This window comes from Pollicipes pollicipes, unplaced genomic scaffold (genome assembly GCF_011947565.3).
Source record: "Pollicipes pollicipes isolate AB1234 unplaced genomic scaffold, Ppol_2.1 Scaffold_6686;HRSCAF=7923_pilon_pilon_pilon, whole genome shotgun sequence".
NCBI classification, from domain to species: Eukaryota; Metazoa; Arthropoda; class Thecostraca; order Pollicipedomorpha; family Pollicipedidae; genus Pollicipes; species Pollicipes pollicipes.
In genome coordinates this window covers 44,239,940-44,261,001 of record NW_023596921.1, presented here as the reverse complement: position 1 = coordinate 44,261,001, position 21,062 = coordinate 44,239,940, and the positions used below count along the sequence as shown (strand labels likewise).

Below are 21,062 nucleotides of genomic sequence, written 5' to 3'. Positions count from 1 at the left end.
GCCTTTTTGTGAATCTACTCGTAGAGGTTCTGATGTCACGTTTCTTTGTATTTCCTTCTGTCAGCTGCTCACGTAGCTTTAATGCATGGTTTTAGTTTCGCCAAATAAGTTGTGCGGGAGCAGAAAATAGCCAAACTTACCTAAAAACGAGGCCGACGGGAGTGTTTCTTTTCGGATTAGCTTACTCCCTCTGTTCTTTATACTTATTCTTTTTATTTCCCTAGCTTATGCCTCTCTGCCGCCACGAATGGAGCGATACGCACAACTGGGCGGGGCAATACGCTGGCCGGCCCCAGCCTTCTTGTTGACGTCACCAAACAGCTGGCAGGTCATTGATCACAAACCTCAACAGCTGCTGCTGCGCCACATTTGTAGCCATTCAATGTTTTTATAGAAAATGGCTATCGATAAAACCTGTCGCATCCAAAAGAACCGTGCATAGCACAGTTTGTGTGCGAGGTGGGCGCCGGGTTCCTATCCACATATACACCGCATATGCGCTTGTAGGTACGATGGCCTTTAGGAGAGGGATCCATAGGAAATTTAATAGGAAACGTCCAATTGCATACTGCATTCTATATGAATCCTCTAGTGAGCCATGATTTGGTGAGGAGTGGACTGAGACGTGAGAACTTGGCTTCTTGATTTTATTGCAATTTTGGGTTGAATAAACATTTCATATTCTGTGTGTATAGTATATGTATGTAGCTAGATAAGTTGGTAGGAAAAGCATGTTTTGAAATATGAGTGCAGTAGCACCATTCACATTTTCACACTGGAAGTAGGGTTTTTCATTTTCAGTACATAAATACCATGAGTCAGGTTGTTGTACATCACATCTGAATCTCAGGTAGTCCATTGGGTCCTATTTCACACATGGTGCATGTGTGCCCTCCATTTTGTCACTTGGGCATAGATTCAAAATATTGCTCTCTTATGGCAGTGGACAACATGTTGTCTATTGTTTTTTTTAAGTTGTAAGACATTTTCAGTTATCATATAAGGATGATGATGCTGGATATCAACTTGCATGCTTCATATTTGTACACCTGTGTTAACTGAATGTAACAGTTGCCTTAAGCTTATGAGCTGTGGAGGATTTAAAGGCTTAAAATAATTGCAAGTGCAAAAAATATTGTTGACAGATGCAGCATAGTCATATTTCTGGCACTTTTATGACACTGTGCCCAAACTTTGGCTTCTAATGATATCTTCTTGCAAACTTGCCTTAAAAGGTAAAGTCAAGGATGATATAAATTACACATGACATATAATGAGTGACAGACCAAAGGTAGATAAATGAGTTAGGTAGGTGAGTCATGATCTCAACTTCTTTTTTATATTGATTAGAACACTATTGTGAATGAGGGTGGATAGGGGAAGTGTATTTGGAAAGAGGCCTTGGTCACCATTTTTATTCTGGTGATGTTTCTAAATGCTCAAGCATAATGGCTAACCTAAAATATGAAAAGGTTTTGTATGTTGCTGCATTACATCTGTTAGCAGTGCTGTGAAATCATGGGGCAGCATTTACATTAATACACTGGTCACATTTGAAAGCAATGTTACTAATATGTACTGATAAGTGCATGTGCCATGTCTTGGATACTTCTAACCAATGGCTGAGGCTCATCTCAGTGCTCTTTTCATCACAGGCATCAACTTGGATTCAGAACAACCAAGCTTTAAGCTGCATGCACAACCTCAGCATCACATCTGAGAGAGCTCGCCTCGGCGCCGCGACACCGTCCGCGGCCGCAGCCGGCGGCGGGCCATGGCCGACAAGGACAACGTGCGCGTGGCGGTGCGCGTGCGGCCGCTGAACGAGACGGAGGTGACAAACGGCTGCCGGAGCGCGGTGGAGGTGAACGCGCTGAGCGGCGCCGTGTCGCTGCGCACGCCGGCCGCCGCCGCCGCCTCCGAGCCGGCCAAGACATTCACCTTCGACGTGGCGTTCGGGCCGGACTCCAAACAGGTGAGGGGGTCCGGCGAGGCGCGAGCAGGGCCCCTGGTGGGCCGGTCCGGTCACAGGCTGGTGAGTCCCCGCCACGCCGCCGCAGCTCGGACAGACGAGAGTCGCTGCTGGCCTCCTGACATCCGGCCTCGCCCGCCCACGCCCACGAAGTGCACGAGGGTAAGAACTTCTCGTACTGTCGTCACCAAGCTGGCTGGAAGGGGCAAAATCCCGTCCGTGCCGCCGGTCTATGCTCTGCGCTTACACTGTTCTGTATCTGCCGACAGTTCGACATATACAACCAGGTGGCGCGCCCTATCGTGGAAAATGTGCTGGAGGGATACAACGGCACGATATTTGCGTACGGTCAGACCGGCACGGGCAAGACGTTCACCATGGAGGGAGTCCGATCAGTGGCAGAGAAGAAGGGAATCATTCCCAACTCGTTCGCGCACATCTTTGGACACATCTCCAAGGCAGCAGGCGACACCAAGTACGTTTTGGCAAAAGAGGATGCTATGGCATTGATATGTTTAAGGATGCCGCCTTTTCGTGTGGCCTAGGGGCGGCAATGGATTGTTGATGCACCGATCAGGGGCAGAGTTTGCATTCAGATTCATATTCACACAGGCTCCGCCTGGTATCTGGTCGGAATATGAAAATCCTCTTACTTACATTACTTTCAAGTCAAATCTTTCACGACTTGGTTGAATGAACTCGGATTCCGATTCAGACAGCATTTGCAAAGTCATCATTTTCACCGTGACCCCAGGAAAATTGGACAAAATTGGACGGAAAGACAAGACAAAATTGGACGGAAAAAATCCATTGCTCCTTGGATTCGGCCCCCGCCTGGAGTCGAGCGCAGGCGTGTCGCAGGTGGATGGTGTCGATCGGCCGCTCTCGCGCTGTGCACCCGACCTCATCGGGCGCTGCTGGTGGGGCTCCGCTGGGTCGTCAGTCCGAGGCCGAACCGTCTCGCCACGCCCGGTAGGTTTCTGGTGCGTGTCTCCTACCTGGAGATCTACAACGAGGAGGTGCGCGACCTGCTCGGCAAGGTGCAGAGCCAGCGACTCGAGGTCAAGGAACGGCCCGACGTCGGCGTCTACGTCAAGGACCTGTCGGCGTTCGTCGTCAACAACGCCGACGACATGGACAAGATCATGACGCTGGGGAATAAAAACAGTAGGTACCCCAGGATGTGGATCGCTGTCACCACCGTGCCCCCACACTCGTTTGCGTTCGTCTGGAGCTGACCGTCAAGAAATGTGGTAACGAAATCGAACAATACAGCGCTAATCTGCCTTATTTTGGACCAATCGTCGTCACTCTGGGCGCTGGGAACAGCCGTCGACCGTCGCGAACGGACGTGTGTGAACGCGCTGTGGTCATGGCTTTCGAGTACTGGATGACGTAGTCATCGGCACCCGAGGGTATTTTAAGCCCTGATGCTTTGTGGATACGCGGTTACGTATGCGGTGTTGTCAACTGAAGTTATATATATATATATATATATATATATATATATATATATATATATATATATATATACATTAGAATATAATACGTTTGAACTTTTTGCCGCTGTTCATTTCTTTATCCTTGCCACCAATCGGGTGGTGAGATTTGAGGTGTCAGAAGTACGGCTTCGGCACGTAGAAGGCAATTTTCCATAACCATGATTGTGTGTTGCCGGTATCGGCAATTTCTTAGGTGGCTACTGAATTCATACCCCGTCATGCGATGACCCAAGGCCAGTTACGGACGACGTTTTCAGGGCTGGAATCGCACAGTCCCTGCAGCGTCGTATATTTCCATGTCCTTACGCCTGAGTTTTTTGGGGGGGTGGAGAGCCAAACGGTGCCTGCTGGTATGCCATTTGCTGTCTGACACATACCTCCGCCAAGTGCCGCGCTCTCGTGCGGGCTGTGTGCCCTATGCCGTGCCCTCTGCCGAGCCTGCCACCAGCCACAGCCTGTCCGCCGCAGGATCGGTGGGCGCGACCAACATGAACGAGCACAGCTCGCGCTCGCACGCTATCTTCACCACCACCGTGGAACGGAGCGAGCGGGGCCTGGACGGCCAGAACCACGTGCGCGTCGGTAAACTACATCTGGTCGACCTGGCGGTGAGCGGCAGCGAGGGCTGGTGGTGGCGGGCCACGGGGGTCGGTGTCAGGGCGCCGTAGATGCCCGGCGGGCCACGGAAATCGGTGTCAGGGCGCCGCAGATGCCCGGCGGGCCACGGGAGTCGGTGTCAGGGCGCCGTAGATGCCCGGCGGGCCACGGAGGTCGGTGTCAGGGCGCCGCAGATGTCCGGAGGGCCACGGAAGCCAGTGCCAGAGCTCCGCTGTTGCCCGTTGACGTCTGACACCGACTGAGTGTTCGGAGTTGAGCTCCGCAATCTAGCAGGAAGGGAAAGCGGAGCAGAGTACATGTCAACTTGGCTCAGATTTGTGGACGTGGCCATCTGTGAAGTGAATTCATAGATCCCGTGGGAAGGGGTAGAATCACTTAGGGTAGGGTACCGCACATTTTCTGCGAGTATGGCCGTCAACATTTATTGGGATACCATCCGTAACACTATGGGCTTGCATGACGAGCCACGAGGCTATGCATGGCTGTGGAATACATTGGTTGGTACGTGATGAGGCTGTCCCGTGTCGGAACAGTTTTGTCCCGCGCCTAGTGTCTGCCCAAGTGCGACTGACCCCGCTGCCTCCACCGGTATCCTCCAGTGGCCGAGTGCCCTCGGTCGCCGCGCGTCGGGGTTATGGTAACGGGCGGCAGAGCTGCCAGCCGCCGCTGAGCCGGCAGTAACCGCCGTTGGCCGGCCGCCCAGGGCTCGGAGCGCCAGAGCAAGACGGGCGCCACCGGTCAGCGCCTGAAGGAGGCCACCAAGATCAACCTGTCGCTCTCCACCCTCGGCAACGTCATCTCGGCCCTGGTGGACGGCAAGAGCACCCACGTGCCCTACCGCAACTCCAAGCTGACGCGCCTGCTGCAGGACTCGCTCGGCGGCAACAGCAAGACGGTGATGGTGAGTAGGCCGGTGCTGTGGCTGCTGTCGTCCGTCTTTCGTTATCTTCGTCATCTGTCTGCAGCGCGCATGTCCCTGCACAACCTGCCGACCTGTTGCTTTTGGGATACCTGTGCAATGTTTTTCTCACTGCTGGGATTGCGACAAGGAATAAGTATCGCTGCGCTCCCAAGTCTCACCGCATGAAAACGAGTCGCGTTCTGGCGATTGCTTTAATGGTATGGAGGGACGCTGGTCTCGCCAGATCATGGGACTGCCTGCCAATGCGGCTACGACCGTATGGTGCCGCTCCCGTTGTGGCTGTCGTTTGGTGCTCGCCTGCTAAGTTCTAATGCCACCATTTGGTGTAGTACTTGTCGCCCGCCGATGGTGTAGTACCGTGCTCTCTCTAACGCTGAATAAGGCCCTCGGTTTCGTTTCACCGATGACTGCCTTCCACAGATTGCCAACGCCGGCCCTGCCGACTACAACTACGACGAGACGTTGAGCACGCTGCGGTATGCCAACCGCGCCAAGAGCATCAAGAACAGCGCCAAGATCAACGAGGACCCGAAGGACGCGCTGCTGCGCCAGTTCCAGAAGGAGATCGAGGAGCTGCGCCGTCGCCTGGAGGAGGAGGGTGAGTACCGGTGCTGCCGGCACGGTCGGGGGTGCTGGCGGTGAGAGACTACCGGCCAGGGTGGCTGCCGACGTGGAGGGGGTGGTGCTTCGGAGTGCTACACAACCTCTTGTGGGGCACACGGAGTTTCATGCGGTAAGCATGCATATATGTTGTTCGTAATTATTGCAAAATTGCCAGTCGCCTAAATTTGAATTATATTTTGTCATTTTCAAACCTTCACAGTCCTTTGAACACAGGGTGACTCTCGTCCGGCTTTTGGACCGACCTGGAGCCATGTCGCGTGTTGTCTCCGACACTCGAGCTTGCGGGCCGACTGTGGCGCTGTATGATCAGCCCCCCCCCCCCCCTCCCCCGCGGCCGCGGCCCCATCTGACCCGGCCGCCCTCTCGGTCACCGTCAGAGGGCGGTGGCGACTCGGACAGCGGCTCGGCGGAGGAGTCCGGCGGCGAGGAGGCGGCCGCCGACGGCTCGCCGCGCCGCCGCCGGCCGCGCCGTCTCACCGAGGAGCAGGTGGCTGAGGTGCAGGCCCAGCTAGCGGAGGACCGGCGCCGCCTCCAGCAAGAGAAGGGCATGGCCGAGGCTGAGCGGCGCCGGCTCAAGCAGCAGGTTGACCAGCACGAGAAGGAGCTGGCGCAGGCGCAGTGAGTGGGGCTGGTGGCGGCGGGGAAAGGGTGGTCCCGGTGACTGTGGGGCTGATGGCGACGGGAGAGGGGGAAGTAGTCCGGTGACTGGGGGATGATGGCGGCTGGGAGGGGGAGGAGTAGTCCGGTGACTGTGGAGGCTCAATAGGCGTCTGGGAGGGGGGAGGGAGAGGGGAGGAATAGTCCCAGTGGGGACTGTGGGGCTGAATGGCGGCTGGGAGGTGGGGAGAAGTAGTCCGGTGGCTGGTGGGGAATATGATGGGGGCTGGGGGGGGGGGGGGGAAAGTAAGCCGATAGACTGGCGGATGAATGGTAGCCTGGGACAGGGGAACAGGAAGTAGTCCAGTGACCCGTGGGGCTGAATGGCGGCTGGGGGGGGGAGAATTCCGGTGACTGTCCGGGCCTGATGGCGGCCTGTGGGGGGGGGGGGGGGATCCGGTGAACTGCGGGTAATGCCGGCGGTGGGGAGGGGGAAGTAGCCCGGGACCGTCGGGATGATGCGGCTGGGGGGGGGGGGGGGGGAGTCCGGTTGACTGGCGGGAAAATGCCGGCGGTTGGGAGGGGAGGAGTAGTCCGTGATCCGTGGGGCTTGATGGCGCTGGGGGGGGGGGGGGGGGGGATCCGGTGACTGCGGGAATGCCGGCGGTGTGGGAGGGGAGGTAGTCCGGTGACCGGGGGGCTGATGGCGGCTGGGGGGGGGGGGTGGGGGGGGGGGGGAGAGATCCGGTGACTGCGGGAATGCCGGCGGGTGGGAGGGGAGGGAGTAGTCGTGACTGGGGCTCTGATGGTGGCTGGGAGGGGAAGGAGAGTTCCAGTGACCGTGGGGCTGATGGCAGGCTGGGGGGGGGGGGGGGGGGAGATCCGTGACTGCGGGAATGCCGGCGGTGGGGAGGAGGAGTAGTCCGGTGACCGCGTAGACCAACTTTTCTCGATGGGCCATGTGCCGAGGTCGTTTATCACGCCTGGCTGAGTCGGCGCCATGCTGGATGATGTTCCTCGAGAGGACTCGTGTGAATGCTAGCATGCGTGAGGATAGTGACTTATCTCGTGGTGCTGCCCGGGAGAGCATTACCTGCTGGCCCTTCACAATTCATAGAATTTACTCCACTTTTTCCAGAAGTAGTGAATGGCGTCTGAACTGGTGTCCTTAGCATTGTTGTCGTTGTCTGGCCGTGTTTATGTTCAGCACCGTCGTGACCGTCGCCCCCCCCCCCTTCCCCCAGGCGGGCGCATGATCAGTTGGCCGAGAAGCTGGCGCTGCTGGAGAAGAAGATCATCGTGGGCGGTGTGAACCTGCTGGAGCGGTCGGAGGAGCAGCAGCGCCTGCTGGAAGAGTCTGCCCGCGAGCTGGAACGGCGCCAGCAGAACGAGCGCCAGCTACAGCAGGCGCTGCAGATGAAGGAGGTCAGGCGAGCTGGGCCACTGCCGGCCGGTGACGCCGCACTCGAGATTTTGAGGACTTTATTTGGTACTCATGCTCCTAAATCTGCTCCTGACGCCTTCGAGTCAGGCACTGCTTGTTCACGCCTACATGAATACAACTCCCACATGGCATTCATATGCGACAGCTGCGTGTGACAGCCATGCTGGGTGCTTTGCAACATTTTGCACTAAACTTTTTAAAGCTTAAAACTTTTCTTGAGGTATTGTATATGTTAAAGTATGTTATACTATTATATTAAAGAATATGCTTATAAGTAAGGGCTGTATGTTATACTAAGATGGTGTACTTATTGGCTGCAAAAGTAATGACTGGTGTGTGCGTGTGCAGCGTAAGTTTTGACGTGTATGAGGTTTTTGCAGATAAAGATTGTTGATTATAAGTAAGACCTGTATAGGTTTTTTCTATACAAAAAATGACGGGTTTAAGTTTTTCCACCAACCACCTGGGCTAACTGAGTAGAAGTTTTGTCGTCTAGCACTCATGTCATACATTGCAGTAGAAGTACTGTCATGTATAAGTATGGTATAAGTCCTTGCGGTAGATGTAATAAGGTGTGCTCTTATTAAGTATAAATCTTGTTGTGTAGCACTGATTTCCTGCGAGTTCTGTAAGACGCAGTTACGCCATGTAGCACCCCCGCTCCCGTCGATTAGTTTTTGTTGTAGCGCTAACGTCGTGACACAGGTGAATAGTAGGATACTGAACCTTCTGTGAGGCAAGGGTTTTGACTCCTGATGTCTGTAGGATTGGGGAACAAAAGCCCGCGTCAGCGAAGGCCGCGCCGAGAACCGGTGATCACATGTTTTCGCCGCAGTCATCGAAAACTCTGGCCAGTGTGGGGGTCGAACCCACGACATTCGCGTTATTAGCACGACGCTCTAACCAACTGAGCTAACCGGCCACGGGGATGGTGATGAGTAAGACCGCCCGTGCCTCTTCAGGCGGAACGTCTAGACATCGAGGAGCGCTACAGCTCTCTTCAGGAAGAGGCGGTGGGCAAGACCAAGAAACTGCGCAAAGTGTGGCAGCTGCTGCTGGAGGCCAAATGTGAGCTGGAGGACCTGCGCGCCGAACAGCAGCGCGAGAAGGAGGGGTTGCTCGAGAACGTGCGACAACTGACCAGCGACCTACGCCTCCAGCAGCTGCTCATCGACCAGGTGAGCGAGTTCGGTGCGCCGCCGTCTCAGCTGGTGTGCCGCTAGACTGGCGTAGACGCGACGTGCAATGCCGTTGATGAGCGTCATTGGATGTCGGTGAACACCCACTCCATGCCCCACGAGTCATTGAAACTGTGGCATTCCGTGGGTCATTCCATGTCTGTGAACTGACCTGCGATGTAAGCGCGGCGTTGTTGACCAGGTCCCGGCCGATGTGCCGTGCTCACCTGCGCGTTCCGTGCGATGATGGGTCACCGCTCTCCCATGCGCGTTTCGTGTGGTGACGGGTCACCGCTCTCTCTTGCGCGTTCCGGGCGGTGACGGGTCACCGCTCTCCCCAGCGCGTTCCTAGCGGTGGCGGTTCACCGCTCTCCCCTGCTCTCTTTTGTGCGGTGACGGGTCACCTGTCTCCCCTGCGCGGTGACGAGTCGCCGCTCTCCCTTGCGCGGTTCCGTGCGGTGACGGGCGGCCTGCTCGCGGCAGGCGATCCCGGCCGAGTACCAGAGCATGGTGGAGCAGTACGCCAGCTGGAACGACGAGATCGGGGAGTGGCAACTGCGCTGCGTCGCCTACACGGGCAACAACATGCGGCGCAACACGGACCCGGCCGATGCCGACCGTCAGCCGGAGGTGACTGGGGGGAGCCGCGCCGGGCCGGCTGCCACAGGCGTCCGCCGGGGCGGACCCGCTGGTGCCACGCAGCGGGAGGGGCTGATGCGTAACGTGTGGTGTTTGTGTGGGCAGTCTCGAGGTGCGATGCCGTGCTGGATCGGACCGGTAGGTTGTCCTGTATGTGCGCCCACCGCCGGGCGCGCTAATGTCATGTATGGCTTGTCGCATGCCGCCTGACACTGATAATTATTTTATATTTCACGAGTGCTAGTATCTGATATATCACTAGGGCTAGTGTCTTATTTATCACTCGTCCCAGTATTTCATCAACTACTTGTACTAATATCTTATGTCATTGGTGTTCGTATCTTATCTGCCAATAATATTGGCATCATGTCGTTGGTACTAGTATCTCATGTCATTAGCACCAGTATCATATCTACCACTAGTACTAATATCTTACCTATCACCAGTACTAGCATGTTATGCTCACCAGTCACGTTACGTCTGCCGTATCACGCGTCGTGCTACGACCGCGGGTCGCAGTTCGTGCCCGGTCCGTCTTTGTCCGGTGATGCTTCTGTCCTCTCACAAGTCTTAGTTCATCTGCCTCTCACGGGTCATGCCCCGTGCTCGGTCACGAGCGCCGCTCCCCTGCAGTGTCCTTGCTCACGACGCGCGGCTGTCGTATTGCAGTCGCGGAAGGGCGTGTCGTGCTCCCTGAACATCCGTCACCCTCGCTGGAGCTGACGTATCGCAGCCGCTGGTGGTGGATCTGTCTCGCGTGTGCCTGTCGCACTCCGCGAGCGTGCTCCCCGCTCACGCCTGACCCGCCGCAGCCGCCGCTGGTGGATCTGTCTCGCGTGTGCCTGTCGCACTCCGCGAGCGTGCTCCCCGCTCACGCCTGACCCGCCGCAGCCGCCGCTGTTGGATCTGTCTCGCGTGAGCCTGTCGCACTCCGCGAGCGTGCTCCCCGCTCACGCCTGACCCGCCGCAGCCGCCGCTGGTGGATCTGTCTCGCGTGTGCCTGTCGCACTCCGCGAGCGTGCTCCCCGCTCACACCTGACCCGCTGCAGCCGCCGCTGGTGGACCTGTCGCACGTGTACCTGTCGTACTCCGCCGACGGACCGGGCGTGGCCATCCGGCCCAAGTCGGCCAAGCACCGACAGGCGCGGCCTCGCGGCTCTGCAGTCCCTCCCGGCACCGCTGCCAGACAGTGAGTGCGCCGTCGCGAGCCGCTGAGGTCGGGGGCGCCCAGCGCACTGTGCACGGAGGACCATGCCGCACTGCGGCACGCGCTTACAGCTGTGGATGTTGATGCGCGGGGCTGTGGATCACTGGTGTCGGACGGAACAGGAATCGCGTGTCATATTGTATCATGCTGCGAGGGATGGTGGTGGCCGCGCTCCTGCCCGCGCTCAGCCATGGGAGCCGCCGGCGGGGTGTACAGCTCCGCTGAACTGCATAAGGCAGCCACTGGCCGGCACGGGGACGCCGCGGTCGCCGTGTGACGGCCAGCGAGTGCTGCGTGACACGGTCTCGTGTCGCTCCAGGCGGATGTGAGACCGACGGGGCGCGATCCTGCCACGCCAGCCGCCCCAGCTTCGGGGCGCTGGTGGAGGAGACGGCGGCCTGCTGTGATAACCCTTCAGGCAACCCTGCTGACGTCAGCCGCGCTGCGAGCGAGGCTGCCTCCCGACCGTGTGCAGTAATTCTAGTCTAGCCTGCCGCGCGCGCGGCGGCTCCACCCGAACGCCGCGGCATGATAACGCGGTTGACTTTGCGCATCCGGCGAAGCGGTGACTGCGACCGCCTCCGACTGTGATGAGGCTGTATCTGGAGCGCTCGGACTGTTTGTCGTGAGGTGTTGCGGTTCACTGGGGCGTGTCGCACCTGATCTCACTCCGCGGATGGATGTCCGCACAACGGGAGCCCCACCCCTCGCCGGAGCCGAGACCGATGCAGGGCTCGCTGCCCGCCCGCACTTATATTCACCGTGTACTCCGCGCCTCAGGCAGTGTATGCGAATGAGCGAGCTTGGCGTACGATGTAACCCGACGTGCCACGAGGACGACACAGAGCACGGCGGCGGCGCCACCAGTCCGGGCTGGTGCGGCCATGTTTCGCCGACGTCCTCGCCGGTGTGAAGGTGGCTCGCTCACACGCCGCCTCAGCGCCGCGCGGCCGGTAGCTTTGCACGTCAGACAGCGGGCTGGCCGCCTGACCTGGGGATCACCGCGTGTGTGTGTGGAGCCGGCTGCGTCGGCGGTCGGCCTCTCGGGCGGGCTTCCAGCTGAGACAGTCCCAGGCTGTCGCCGGCGTGCGGCCTGTGGCCATGTCCGGCCGACAGCTGACGCACGTGGCGGAGGTCGCGCAATACACGCACGCGCACAGAACGAAGATTTATTATGGGCCGGCCGGCGCAAGCGACGCCGGCGGTCGGCTATCGCAGAAGTACATCAACACACATCAGAACACCGGGCGTCAGTGTCAGCAATCGGGGGCGTGGGGGCCGGGGGCGAATGTGAATCAGGAATGGGGCCACCCGACAGGACAGCGGGCGCGGCCGAGGCGTCTATTGCTGTTTACACTCCTGCGGGTCGCCGGCTTTGCCGCCTGGCGCTCTGGCTTTCTTGGGGTCGAAGTCGGGGTCCTCCTCGTCGTCCATGTCCTCCTCGCCTGCGGACGGACAGGACGGACAGATCATGCCGAGGAGTTCACGCTTCACTGGCGGGTGCATGATGCGCCAGGTTTCAAATTCCGGCACCTGCTATCTTGGGCCGGCCTGAACATCGATAATGAACGGACGATTCCGAGTGAATACCAAAGAATGCCTCGTGTGTGAAAATGGCATAAAAGTCAATGTCTGTACGATAACCACCGTACTGAAACCACAACGCTGGCAACCTATGGAAAGTAGACACGCCGTCGACACTCACTGCCCTCGTCGCCGTCCTCCTCTTCCTCCTCGTCGTCGTAGTCGTCCTCCTCAAGCGCCTCGCCGGTGAAGTAGAGCACGGCGCGCGGCACGATGCGCTCGCGGATATAGTGACCGATCTCAAAGTCGGCAGTCAGCTGGCCCTGCACCTCCTCGTCCACGTCCGCGTCCGGGTCGTCCGGTACTGCGGGCAGCCCGGGTCAGGCCCGCCGTCAGGCCGGCGCAGGGTCGCAGCCGTCAACGGTAAGGGGTGGCATGGGACGCGCCTGATGGGTTAGAGTTCCCATTGAGTAAAGGTGTTCACGACGTGCGCTGGGGAGGGGTGCGCCTGCGCTAGGAAGGGGTTCGGCTGCGCTCGGAGGAATCCGGCGCGAGCATGGGGGGGGGGAGGGTTCCACCAGCGGCATTGGCGAGGGGACGCCCGTGGGATGACTCGTGCCACATGATGCTGACTGGCACTGGTAAAGGGTTCGCTTCATAAGACAAGGGGGGCGGGGGGCCTAGCGCTGGTTGAATAGCCACATGAGAGTTACCCGAAGATCGAAGCACGCTTGATTACAGTTGACACGGGCACTGCGAACGGACGGCGGGCGCAAGCGCCAAATGAACGCTCAGAGCGCAGCGGAGCAGCACGGCATTTATCATTCGTATTCCGCTTCAGTGAATGGAAGAGCCAGGTGCATCACTCCACGTCGTTATTGGCTTCACTTTAACCTCGTCTGTTTAACCTCGTCGTCTGCGTGTATAGACCCGAGATGAGGACAGTCGCACCGTGATCCATCTATTGCACAGTAATCCTGCGCCTGTCCCCCAGCGCCGGGTGGCGGCGCGAGGACTCCCCCGCGCCGCCCACCACGTCACGGCCATCGAGTCACGGAACTCGGCATACCGGACGGCGGGTTGAAGAAGTTGAAGAACGAGTCGTTCTGCACCGTCTTGGTGACGGTGCGCGTGCTGCCGCGCGACTTGTGCTTCTGCTTCTTCTTGATCGTCTTGAGCGTGATGTTCTTGCCCTTCTGCCAGTCTATCGTACAGCCCTGCGGGGCGCCACACGCGTCTGAGGTGGCCGCCGAGCGCGCCGGGCGCCCGGCGGGGCGCGCGCCAGCCGACGACAGACGACCGCGCCCCGCGGCCGCTGAGCGACGGGCGGGGAGGGAGGGGGGGGGGGGACTGACGAGTCACCAGCGCCGCACTACATAGCAGGCTGCTGGCGGGGAGCGCGCACCAGCCAGCCGGTGTTCGTAAGCACGGCTCCACTCTAAATCCAGCCATAAAATAAGCTAGAGCAGTGCTCCATTGTATCCCTCTAGCTATGACAACTTGTACCAACTGTGGTATGTGACATTCAAAGAAAGTTGGCTTCTATATGCTAACAGACATTTTTGCAGACTGCTGCGAAACAGATACCGTCCATCTGCAATGTTTCTACAGAAAAACAATACCATATTACTGTTGCTTACATTTTGCACATTCCACAGCATGCCACGTTCACTTCTGAGCAATTCCCTAAGTCATTCCATTCTGCACATTCAGTCCTAACACGTTTTCGAGATACAATTTGCACGTTGGCTTCCGCGTGCCAGCAAATCAATACGCCTGCGCCCCTCGATCTTGCAGACCAAACGTCCACCCCACCTTGCACTTGTAGATCTCGGGGCCCTCGAACGTGAACGGCTCCTTGTCGTCGGGCCGGCACTTCATGAAGTACTCCTTCGTCAGCACCGTGTTGGTGAAGTGCTCGTTGGACGAGAAGTGGAACTCGAGCGTGAAGCCCTGCCAAAGCAGAGATGGTCAGCCGCCCAGACGGGCATGAGCTCGCGGGGCGCAGCTCACCCAGCCTAAAAAAAAAACACTACTGCAGCCGGCGCAGACACCACCACTGATGCGCCCACACGGTGCCGGCGTCTCCACACGGTGGAAGCTGGCGCCCCCAGCAGGTCTGAGGTGACCAGAGCGCCAGCAGGTGACCAGACCAGACCAGACCAGACCAGACTGAGGTGAGGTGACCAGGCCAACCCAGCAGCCGCACCAGGCTACACTGGCACCGCACGCCGGGCCCCCAGCAGGTCTGAGGTGACCAGGCAGCCCAGCAGCCGCACCACGCTACACTGGCACCGCGCGCCGGGGCGCCGGCCGGCGCGGCCGGGCTCACCATGGGCTCCTTCTCGGAGAACGCCACCGTGATGTCGGTGAGGTGTTTGAGGATGGGTTCGTCGTGCTCCCGGATCAGCTCCGAAAGCAGCTCCACGTTCTTGCAGACGGTCAGCCAGAAGTCGGGGATGCCCTGCGCCGCCCAAGGACTGTCAGTCTAGAGCACGCGTACCAGCAGTCCCCGTCACCAGACACATCCAGCTCAGTTCTCCCGGCCACTCCCAATGGTCAAGGTCAGGCGCGGTGCTCACGTGTCACCATGTGGCTGCCTGCTGCTCGTCCCCACCCCCAGCTTGCTGTGAACGCGGACATCGGCAAATGGCTAACCGACGCGGATGCCACTCACGCCGGGAAGACGACAACACATCCCCTGCCTCTACAGTCCGGGGCACTCTGCACCGGACTCCCACACACCTGGGTGCTTTCAGTGCGCCCCCGCCCCCCCCCCCCCCCCCCACCTCGCCCGAGCACACGCAGGGACGACCGGCCGGGGCCCGCCCCGGGGCGGCGGCCACTGACACGGCCCGGTCTGCGGCCCCCTCCGGCCGGCACAGACGCCGCGGCCGGCGCCGGCAGACGCACCTTGGTGTGCTCGTCCATGCCGTGTAGCTTGGCGTCGCCGTCGCCGATGGTGGCCTTGTCCTCCATTTCGAGGCTGATCTCGTCGTCGAGCGTGAACTCGCACTCGGCGTCGGTCGGCTCGTACTCGCCGCTCACCACCGACGAGCGCTGCCGGCCGCCAGGCCTCAGTCTCGCGGCGCCGACGCGCGCACACACACACGCACGCACGCACGCACGCACGCACGCACGCACGCACGCACGCACGCACAAACACACACGTACCATCGTCCAGGCCCATACAACGCGCATCGAACAGACGCGGCAAACGTCGTAGGCCAGACTCCCACACCCCATCCGTCCGGCTGCCGCACAGCACAACTCGGACCAGATTACTCCTGCATCGTTACATAAACATATACATGGACGTCAGTTCCTTGTGTTGCGGACCTCACGTTTCACGCCGCGCATTCTAACGGACAACGCCTAAGGGCGGGGCGGGGAAGGATGATGCCTAACCCCTCATACACCCCTATCGGCCACTGATGTACCCTCCGACCACCACACGCTGCGTCCAACAGCCGGCTGCAAATAGTCGGCGATTTCTCACCTGTTCATATAGAGGCATGTACAGTTTGTGGTATTTACACTCCAACGCGTGCACCTCCTCATAAAAGGCAGCTTCAATGTTGGTGGCTTTCAGCTGAAGGTTCTTCAGCGCTTTGATCCTTCGCTTGACAACCTTGGGTAAACTCTGCAACAGAGCCGTGGCTGATAGTTCCGAATAACTGCGAGACATGCTACAATTCCCATGGTCATCGCATTCTGGAATGTTAACCCCATACCCAAATTTCTATAAGAGGCTTGCGACGATCCTGTTTTGGAAAACAAGGGAACGGCACCACACAGCCTCAGATCTTCTCGTCAGGGTGGATAACTTTTAGTGCACCACGAATTTCAACATTATACATAACACGCTAGCAGCGACAGCAAATAAAATTAACGCCGCGGAAACCACCACGTGCGTGAAATGGGATAGCGCACTGAACCATACCTGCGTCCATTCTACACTGTATTTTCACTCGACAGCCCTTTTATTGCCAGCAGGTGGGTGCATTGTGCACCAGAGCAGCTCAGATTCGACTTTTTGTGAACTTCAAGAGGAATAACGATAACAGGAAACATGTTTGCAACTGTATTGAAACCATGTTTGAAATATGCAACACATACAGTATGCTGTTATAGTTGCATTAGAGAAAAACGGCCTGGGATGATTGCTTCTTTATCTCAAGTTGACCCCGACTCCATTCCACAGCGTCATATTCAACCGGCCAACCCGAGCGTGTGTCAAGAGTGGGAAACGTTCCAAGAAATTTGGACCTCCTCATTATAATACATTACTATTTTAAGTTAAATGGGTTGGCATGACCCCACCGACCACACGACATCGATTACCACTCCGAAATAGACCATCGCGTGCCGCCCCGACCCGACAGCCCACGTTCCCGGAACTCGGCCGGGAGGGCTGGACCCACGAGCTGGCCGGGACCCGACGGCAGCAGAGGTCGTGTTAATGATGCCGGCCTGCCAGCGATTGCGACCCAGACACAGCTGGTGGCAGGCAGCAGGGCCTACCCTCCCACAGGCATCGCCTAGCTGGGATGCAGCACCAGCTGGCACCAGCTGGCACCAGCAGACTGGATGAACCAGGCGCCGTTCATTGCGTGTTACCACGGGTGGCGCCGTTTGGTCGTACCAGCCACGCTGACGCTGGTAGGAGCACAAGCAGCACATTGGCAGTGCCCGGAGCAGGGCAATGTTGGTGCCAGCAGTAACAACGGTACATACCCTGCTCCATACCACAGGGCCCGACACGTGTTCCGGGCGCCGGGTGCCCGTCAGTGGGCGGGGCGGGGCGGGGCGGGGCGGGGCGGGGCGGGGCGGGGCGGGGCGGGGCGGGGCGCGGCGGGGCGCGGCAGCCCCCGCGCCGTACCTCGATGTAGCCGGATGGTGAGCCGATCATGCCGTCCAGCCGGCCCTGGAGCGCGGCCAACACCTGCGGGTTGCGCATCAGCTGGGCGGCCACGCTGGCGCTCTCGTTGCCACTCTCCCCCTGCTGCTGCTGTTGTTGCTGCTGTTGCTGCTGCTGCTGCTCACTTTCGGCGTCATCCATTGTCTCCAGCCCCTTCTCTGGGTCTTTGGACATGCTGGATTGGACAGATGACAGATGTAAGATCTGCCAACAAACAGTTCTGGTTAGTATGTATCATTCCAGCATCTAAAACTGATACTGTGTAGGCTTTTGCCTTTCAATAGTTGCTTTAAATGGAGTATGCCATCTTTTTGCACATTCCACTTATTGTTGCATCATGTAGACACCTCTGATTTGATCTGTGGCAGTTTCCTCTAAACCATGCTGAATAACTTAGGATTTTGGTTTGATCTAGCCACTTATGTGAGAGAAATCTCATGGGACCCTGCTCACCACTATGAAAGAAGTTTTGTTGACCAGCAACAACCTTAAGCAAGAACTTTCCCAGTGAAGAATTGGGCACAGGTGGTAGTTTGGGGTTTAGTTTCAGTGTGTGGCACAGTCTATGACAAATAGCAAAATGGCATTCCCCTAGGAAATGTGTGAAATGTAAGCCTGTTTGTGCTGATAATTAGCAAGATTGTTGAATGTCTGCCAGGTTAGCCACACAATGAGACTTGTGTGAAATCAGTCATGCATCAAGCCACACTGCAAAATGCACATGTTATGCTGAATATTTCCTGAAAGGCTATGACATCCCAGCAGCAACTTTACCACATGGATACCATTCATTTCAGAGCCCTGAGCTCTGCTCAGATCAGCTCACAACCAATGTTGTCACATAGGGAGCCAATATTTGAAGAAATCATGAAGTATATAGTAATTTCAAGCAAAACTACCCAAACATTTTTTAAGCCAAAACTATTTGAAAATTTAACACAGTTTGATGATGCTTGAATTCAGCACATAAATGATACAGGTCTAGCATGTGTAAGTCATGTTGGCATTCTGCAAGGTTGATGCCGTGCATGTATGTGCCAAACTCAAGGCAGAGCAAACTGCACTCAATTTTGTAATTGATGTTACATGGCAAAATTGTTTATAGTAACCTAGCAAGAAATTGCTCACAACATAAGACCACAATTCTTTGAAAGACTGATAATATATGCACTGAAATTCATAGATCCCATACATGTCCAGAGCAATATGTGTTTTAAGCCACCTGGTATCACACACAAGAAGCACAAGCCTACTATTGAAAATAAATGATATAACCATAAATATATAATGCCACTAGATCACTAACACCTATGCTACATGACTAGCAAAAGTAAGAACACCAAAACAGGAGCATCAGCTGAAAAATGGTAAACACTCATAGGCAAAGTAAACAAACCAAGATAAACTGGGTAAGTTACAGGCAAACCAACAGTTCCCATGTGTGAAACACACCACATGCATTGATCATTTGCTTGGCAGATGCTCTTGTTAAGTGATAAATGTCTACTTCAGCATGTGGGTTTAGCTTCATGTGATGCACAACATCCATTTTCACAAACTGCACACTCTGGGCATAGCTGATTCTGATCCAGTGATGTTACATATCTACAGTGTTGGCCTTAACGGTCTAGTACTTCTGGGCGTGGGGTTCAGTGCCTGTTAGGTTAAGTCCCGACACAAAGGTTAGGTCAGCCTTGGTAAAGTTAAATTTTGGTAAGTTCACAGAAATTGTTAGCCTAACTAGATCAGTGGTGGCACTTGTCATTCAAATTCATTCTGAGCCGAGGTGCTCCATTCAAACTGACATGATGTCATCTAATGTCTTGTACACAATTTCCAAGGAGCAACCAAAAACATGCCTGGCTAATGGATGTGAGGCAAGTGCAAAAATATTCCCGCAGTACTTCACATGCAAAATTTGGGAGAAATGGCATTGTATACTGAGCAGGATTGCATTGATCAACCCAACCTTCCAAGCAATAATCCTCACCAATTGACGTAAATTCAACCATGAAAAAGAGTGTCACATCTGAACGCAGCAAAGAATGCTCCGTACAATTTACCATGAACAGGAGTAGACTTAGATCAAATTCAGCCCACATGAGGCAAAAGCGTCATGGCAAATAAGCCGTGGACGACCAACCTGTAATACTTCAACCACTAAAAAAACACCGCTACAGTAGTATATAATACCTGATTTGATAGCAGCCCACCACTAAAAATGTACAAATGTCACTTACACCCCAACTCTCTCTCCTGCACAAACAGGCCGCACCAAACCCCGGGAACCGCGATTTCAGCGCGCTTACAAAGAGGCGATATGTTGTTGTACATCCTCGGTCAGCCATACGCCGCCTGCTCTAAGCCAATCATGTCTACCGTTGAACAAGTATTGGCCAATGAGCAAGCAGAAATTTATGTCAGGAAACCAAAAACGGTAGCATTGAGCACGATTGGAGTGTTTACACCTGCTACCATAGCGCATGTGGACAAATAGCTGAACACTGAGAAGACGTCAGAAAAACACGCAGTTTTATTTTTGGCTTACGGTCCTAAAAGTGCATGTGTTTCATGCGATATGGAATTGGTTTTGGGAATTTTCCCGATTAAAAGATTGCTTGATGTTTAACTGGTTTCCGGACCAGAAAGCAGCTCTCCGCCAGAAATATGTCACTTATGACGTTTCAGATATCCAAGGACGTGGAGATCGAGGAAACACTCCCAACATAGGCGGGGGGTTATGCCGGCGTGCTGATGGCCTATTTTGAACCGCAGAAGTATTATGTAAGCCTGTCAAAGTCAATTTTAAACTGTCTAAGGGTCATTCTGGCCTATTTAGGACCCATTCTGATCAAAGCAGGGCAATTCTAAGCTTGCAGAGGGGCGCGTTCTGCCCTGTCGAAAGCGCATTATTGACTAGATAGCCCATTCCGCCCTGTAGAGGCTCATTCTGATCTGTGGACGGCCCATTTTTGACTGGAGTGGTCTTCGTAAGCAGAGGCCTCAGTCTGGTCTTTGGGGGTTCCATTCTGACCTTTAGAGGGTCCATTCTGGCCTTTAGAGGGTCCATTCTGACCATTAGAGGGCCCTCATTCTGGCCTTTAGAGAGCCCACTTTTGTCTAGCAAATCATTCTGACTCGGAGAGGTCGCATTCTGCCCTGTCGGGAGCCCATTTTGATATTCAGAGGGTCAATTGTGATCCGTATGGGACTCGTCCTGATCTTAAGAGGGCCTACAATTGACTGTCGGAGGCGCATACTGGCTTACTGAGGAGTCACTCAGCAGCGCAGGTGGAGGGGGAGGGGGATACAAAGGGCACGTGCCACCCCTTCCCTTAGGTTCCTAGAAGTCCGAAGGGCCTATCGATACTTAAGATTAGGGCCCGATTCGAGGGCCCGAAAGACCGGCCGGAGGTCATGTTCAGGGGCTCCAACCCGCAGGGCCTGATGCTCCAATGCCGGCCAGAGGGCCCTGCACGCTGCTGAGGAGCTCTCGCGTTGATAAGGGCCTATATGTCGGTCAGTCGGCTCCATGCCACCAGTTACGCATAGTCGGCTGCGTATCGGCGTGGGCCTGGGGGCCCATTTCCCAAGCGGGGGAAAGCCGGAGCCAGCAATTTGCATTAGTTGGGGTCCCGCAGCGCCTAACTGTGCTGGGGGCCCTGTGCTGGCAAGGGGACCAAGTCGGCCAGAGGCAGTGTTTGAGGGGGCCCAAAGAGCCTGGAGGGCCCACAGGGTCCGACGACCAAGGGCTTGATTGGCGTGTCTGAGGGCATCAAGGGCTGGTCGGAGTCTTTTTCAGGGGCCCGGCTGCGGGAACGGACCCTCAGATGGCAGTTAGTGGGGCCTTAACGCCGATCAGGGACACCCTGAGTCGACATGGATATATATATATATATATATATATATATATA

General features: G+C 56.4%; 2 protein-coding genes and 1 non-coding gene across 6 annotated transcripts; 1 reads left to right on the top strand and 2 right to left on the bottom strand.

Moving 5' to 3' along the window:
- Nucleotides 1–405: 405 nt before the first annotated feature.
- On the top strand, nucleotides 406–11,118 carry LOC119107247 (kinesin-like protein KIF3A). 3 transcript variants are annotated; one of them, XM_037230664.1, is made up of 13 exons: nucleotides 406–503; nucleotides 1,656–1,975; nucleotides 2,242–2,447; nucleotides 2,949–3,139; nucleotides 3,943–4,082; nucleotides 4,796–4,993; nucleotides 5,435–5,612; nucleotides 6,016–6,256; nucleotides 7,480–7,660; nucleotides 8,642–8,857; nucleotides 9,341–9,487; nucleotides 10,546–10,685; nucleotides 11,023–11,118. In XM_037230664.1, the coding sequence occupies exons 2-13, from the start codon at nucleotides 1,775–1,777 to the stop codon at nucleotides 11,030–11,032; spliced, it is 2,049 nt and encodes a 682-aa protein (XP_037086559.1). In that variant the 5' UTR covers nucleotides 406–503; nucleotides 1,656–1,774; the 3' UTR covers nucleotides 11,033–11,118. The 3 variants fall into 3 exon arrangements, with proteins under 3 accessions (XP_037086559.1, XP_037086558.1, XP_037086560.1); XM_037230663.1 differs by having other exon boundaries at nucleotides 406–507; XM_037230665.1 differs by lacking the exon at nucleotides 406–503 and adding an exon at nucleotides 546–606.
- On the bottom strand, nucleotides 8,528–8,601 carry TRNAI-AAU (transfer RNA isoleucine (anticodon AAU)). Its single transcript has one exon. It is a non-coding gene; the product is annotated as a tRNA-Ile (tRNA).
- A 740-nt stretch (nucleotides 11,119–11,858) lies between the features above and the next one.
- Nucleotides 11,859–19,460, bottom strand: LOC119107248 (nucleosome assembly protein 1-like 1-B). Of its 2 annotated transcripts, none has more exons than XM_037230666.1 (9): nucleotides 19,389–19,460; nucleotides 17,110–17,352; nucleotides 15,727–15,870; nucleotides 15,141–15,287; nucleotides 14,560–14,691; nucleotides 14,043–14,180; nucleotides 13,297–13,444; nucleotides 12,409–12,591; nucleotides 11,859–12,148 (listed from the first exon to the last, which is right to left on the bottom strand). In XM_037230666.1, the coding sequence occupies exons 2-9, from the start codon at nucleotides 17,320–17,322 to the stop codon at nucleotides 12,045–12,047; spliced, it is 1,209 nt and encodes a 402-aa protein (XP_037086561.1). In that variant the 5' UTR covers nucleotides 17,323–17,352; nucleotides 19,389–19,460; the 3' UTR covers nucleotides 11,859–12,044. The 2 variants fall into 2 exon arrangements, with proteins under 2 accessions (XP_037086561.1, XP_037086562.1); XM_037230667.1 differs by having other exon boundaries at nucleotides 19,342–19,441.
- Nucleotides 19,461–21,062: the final 1,602 nt, after the last annotated feature.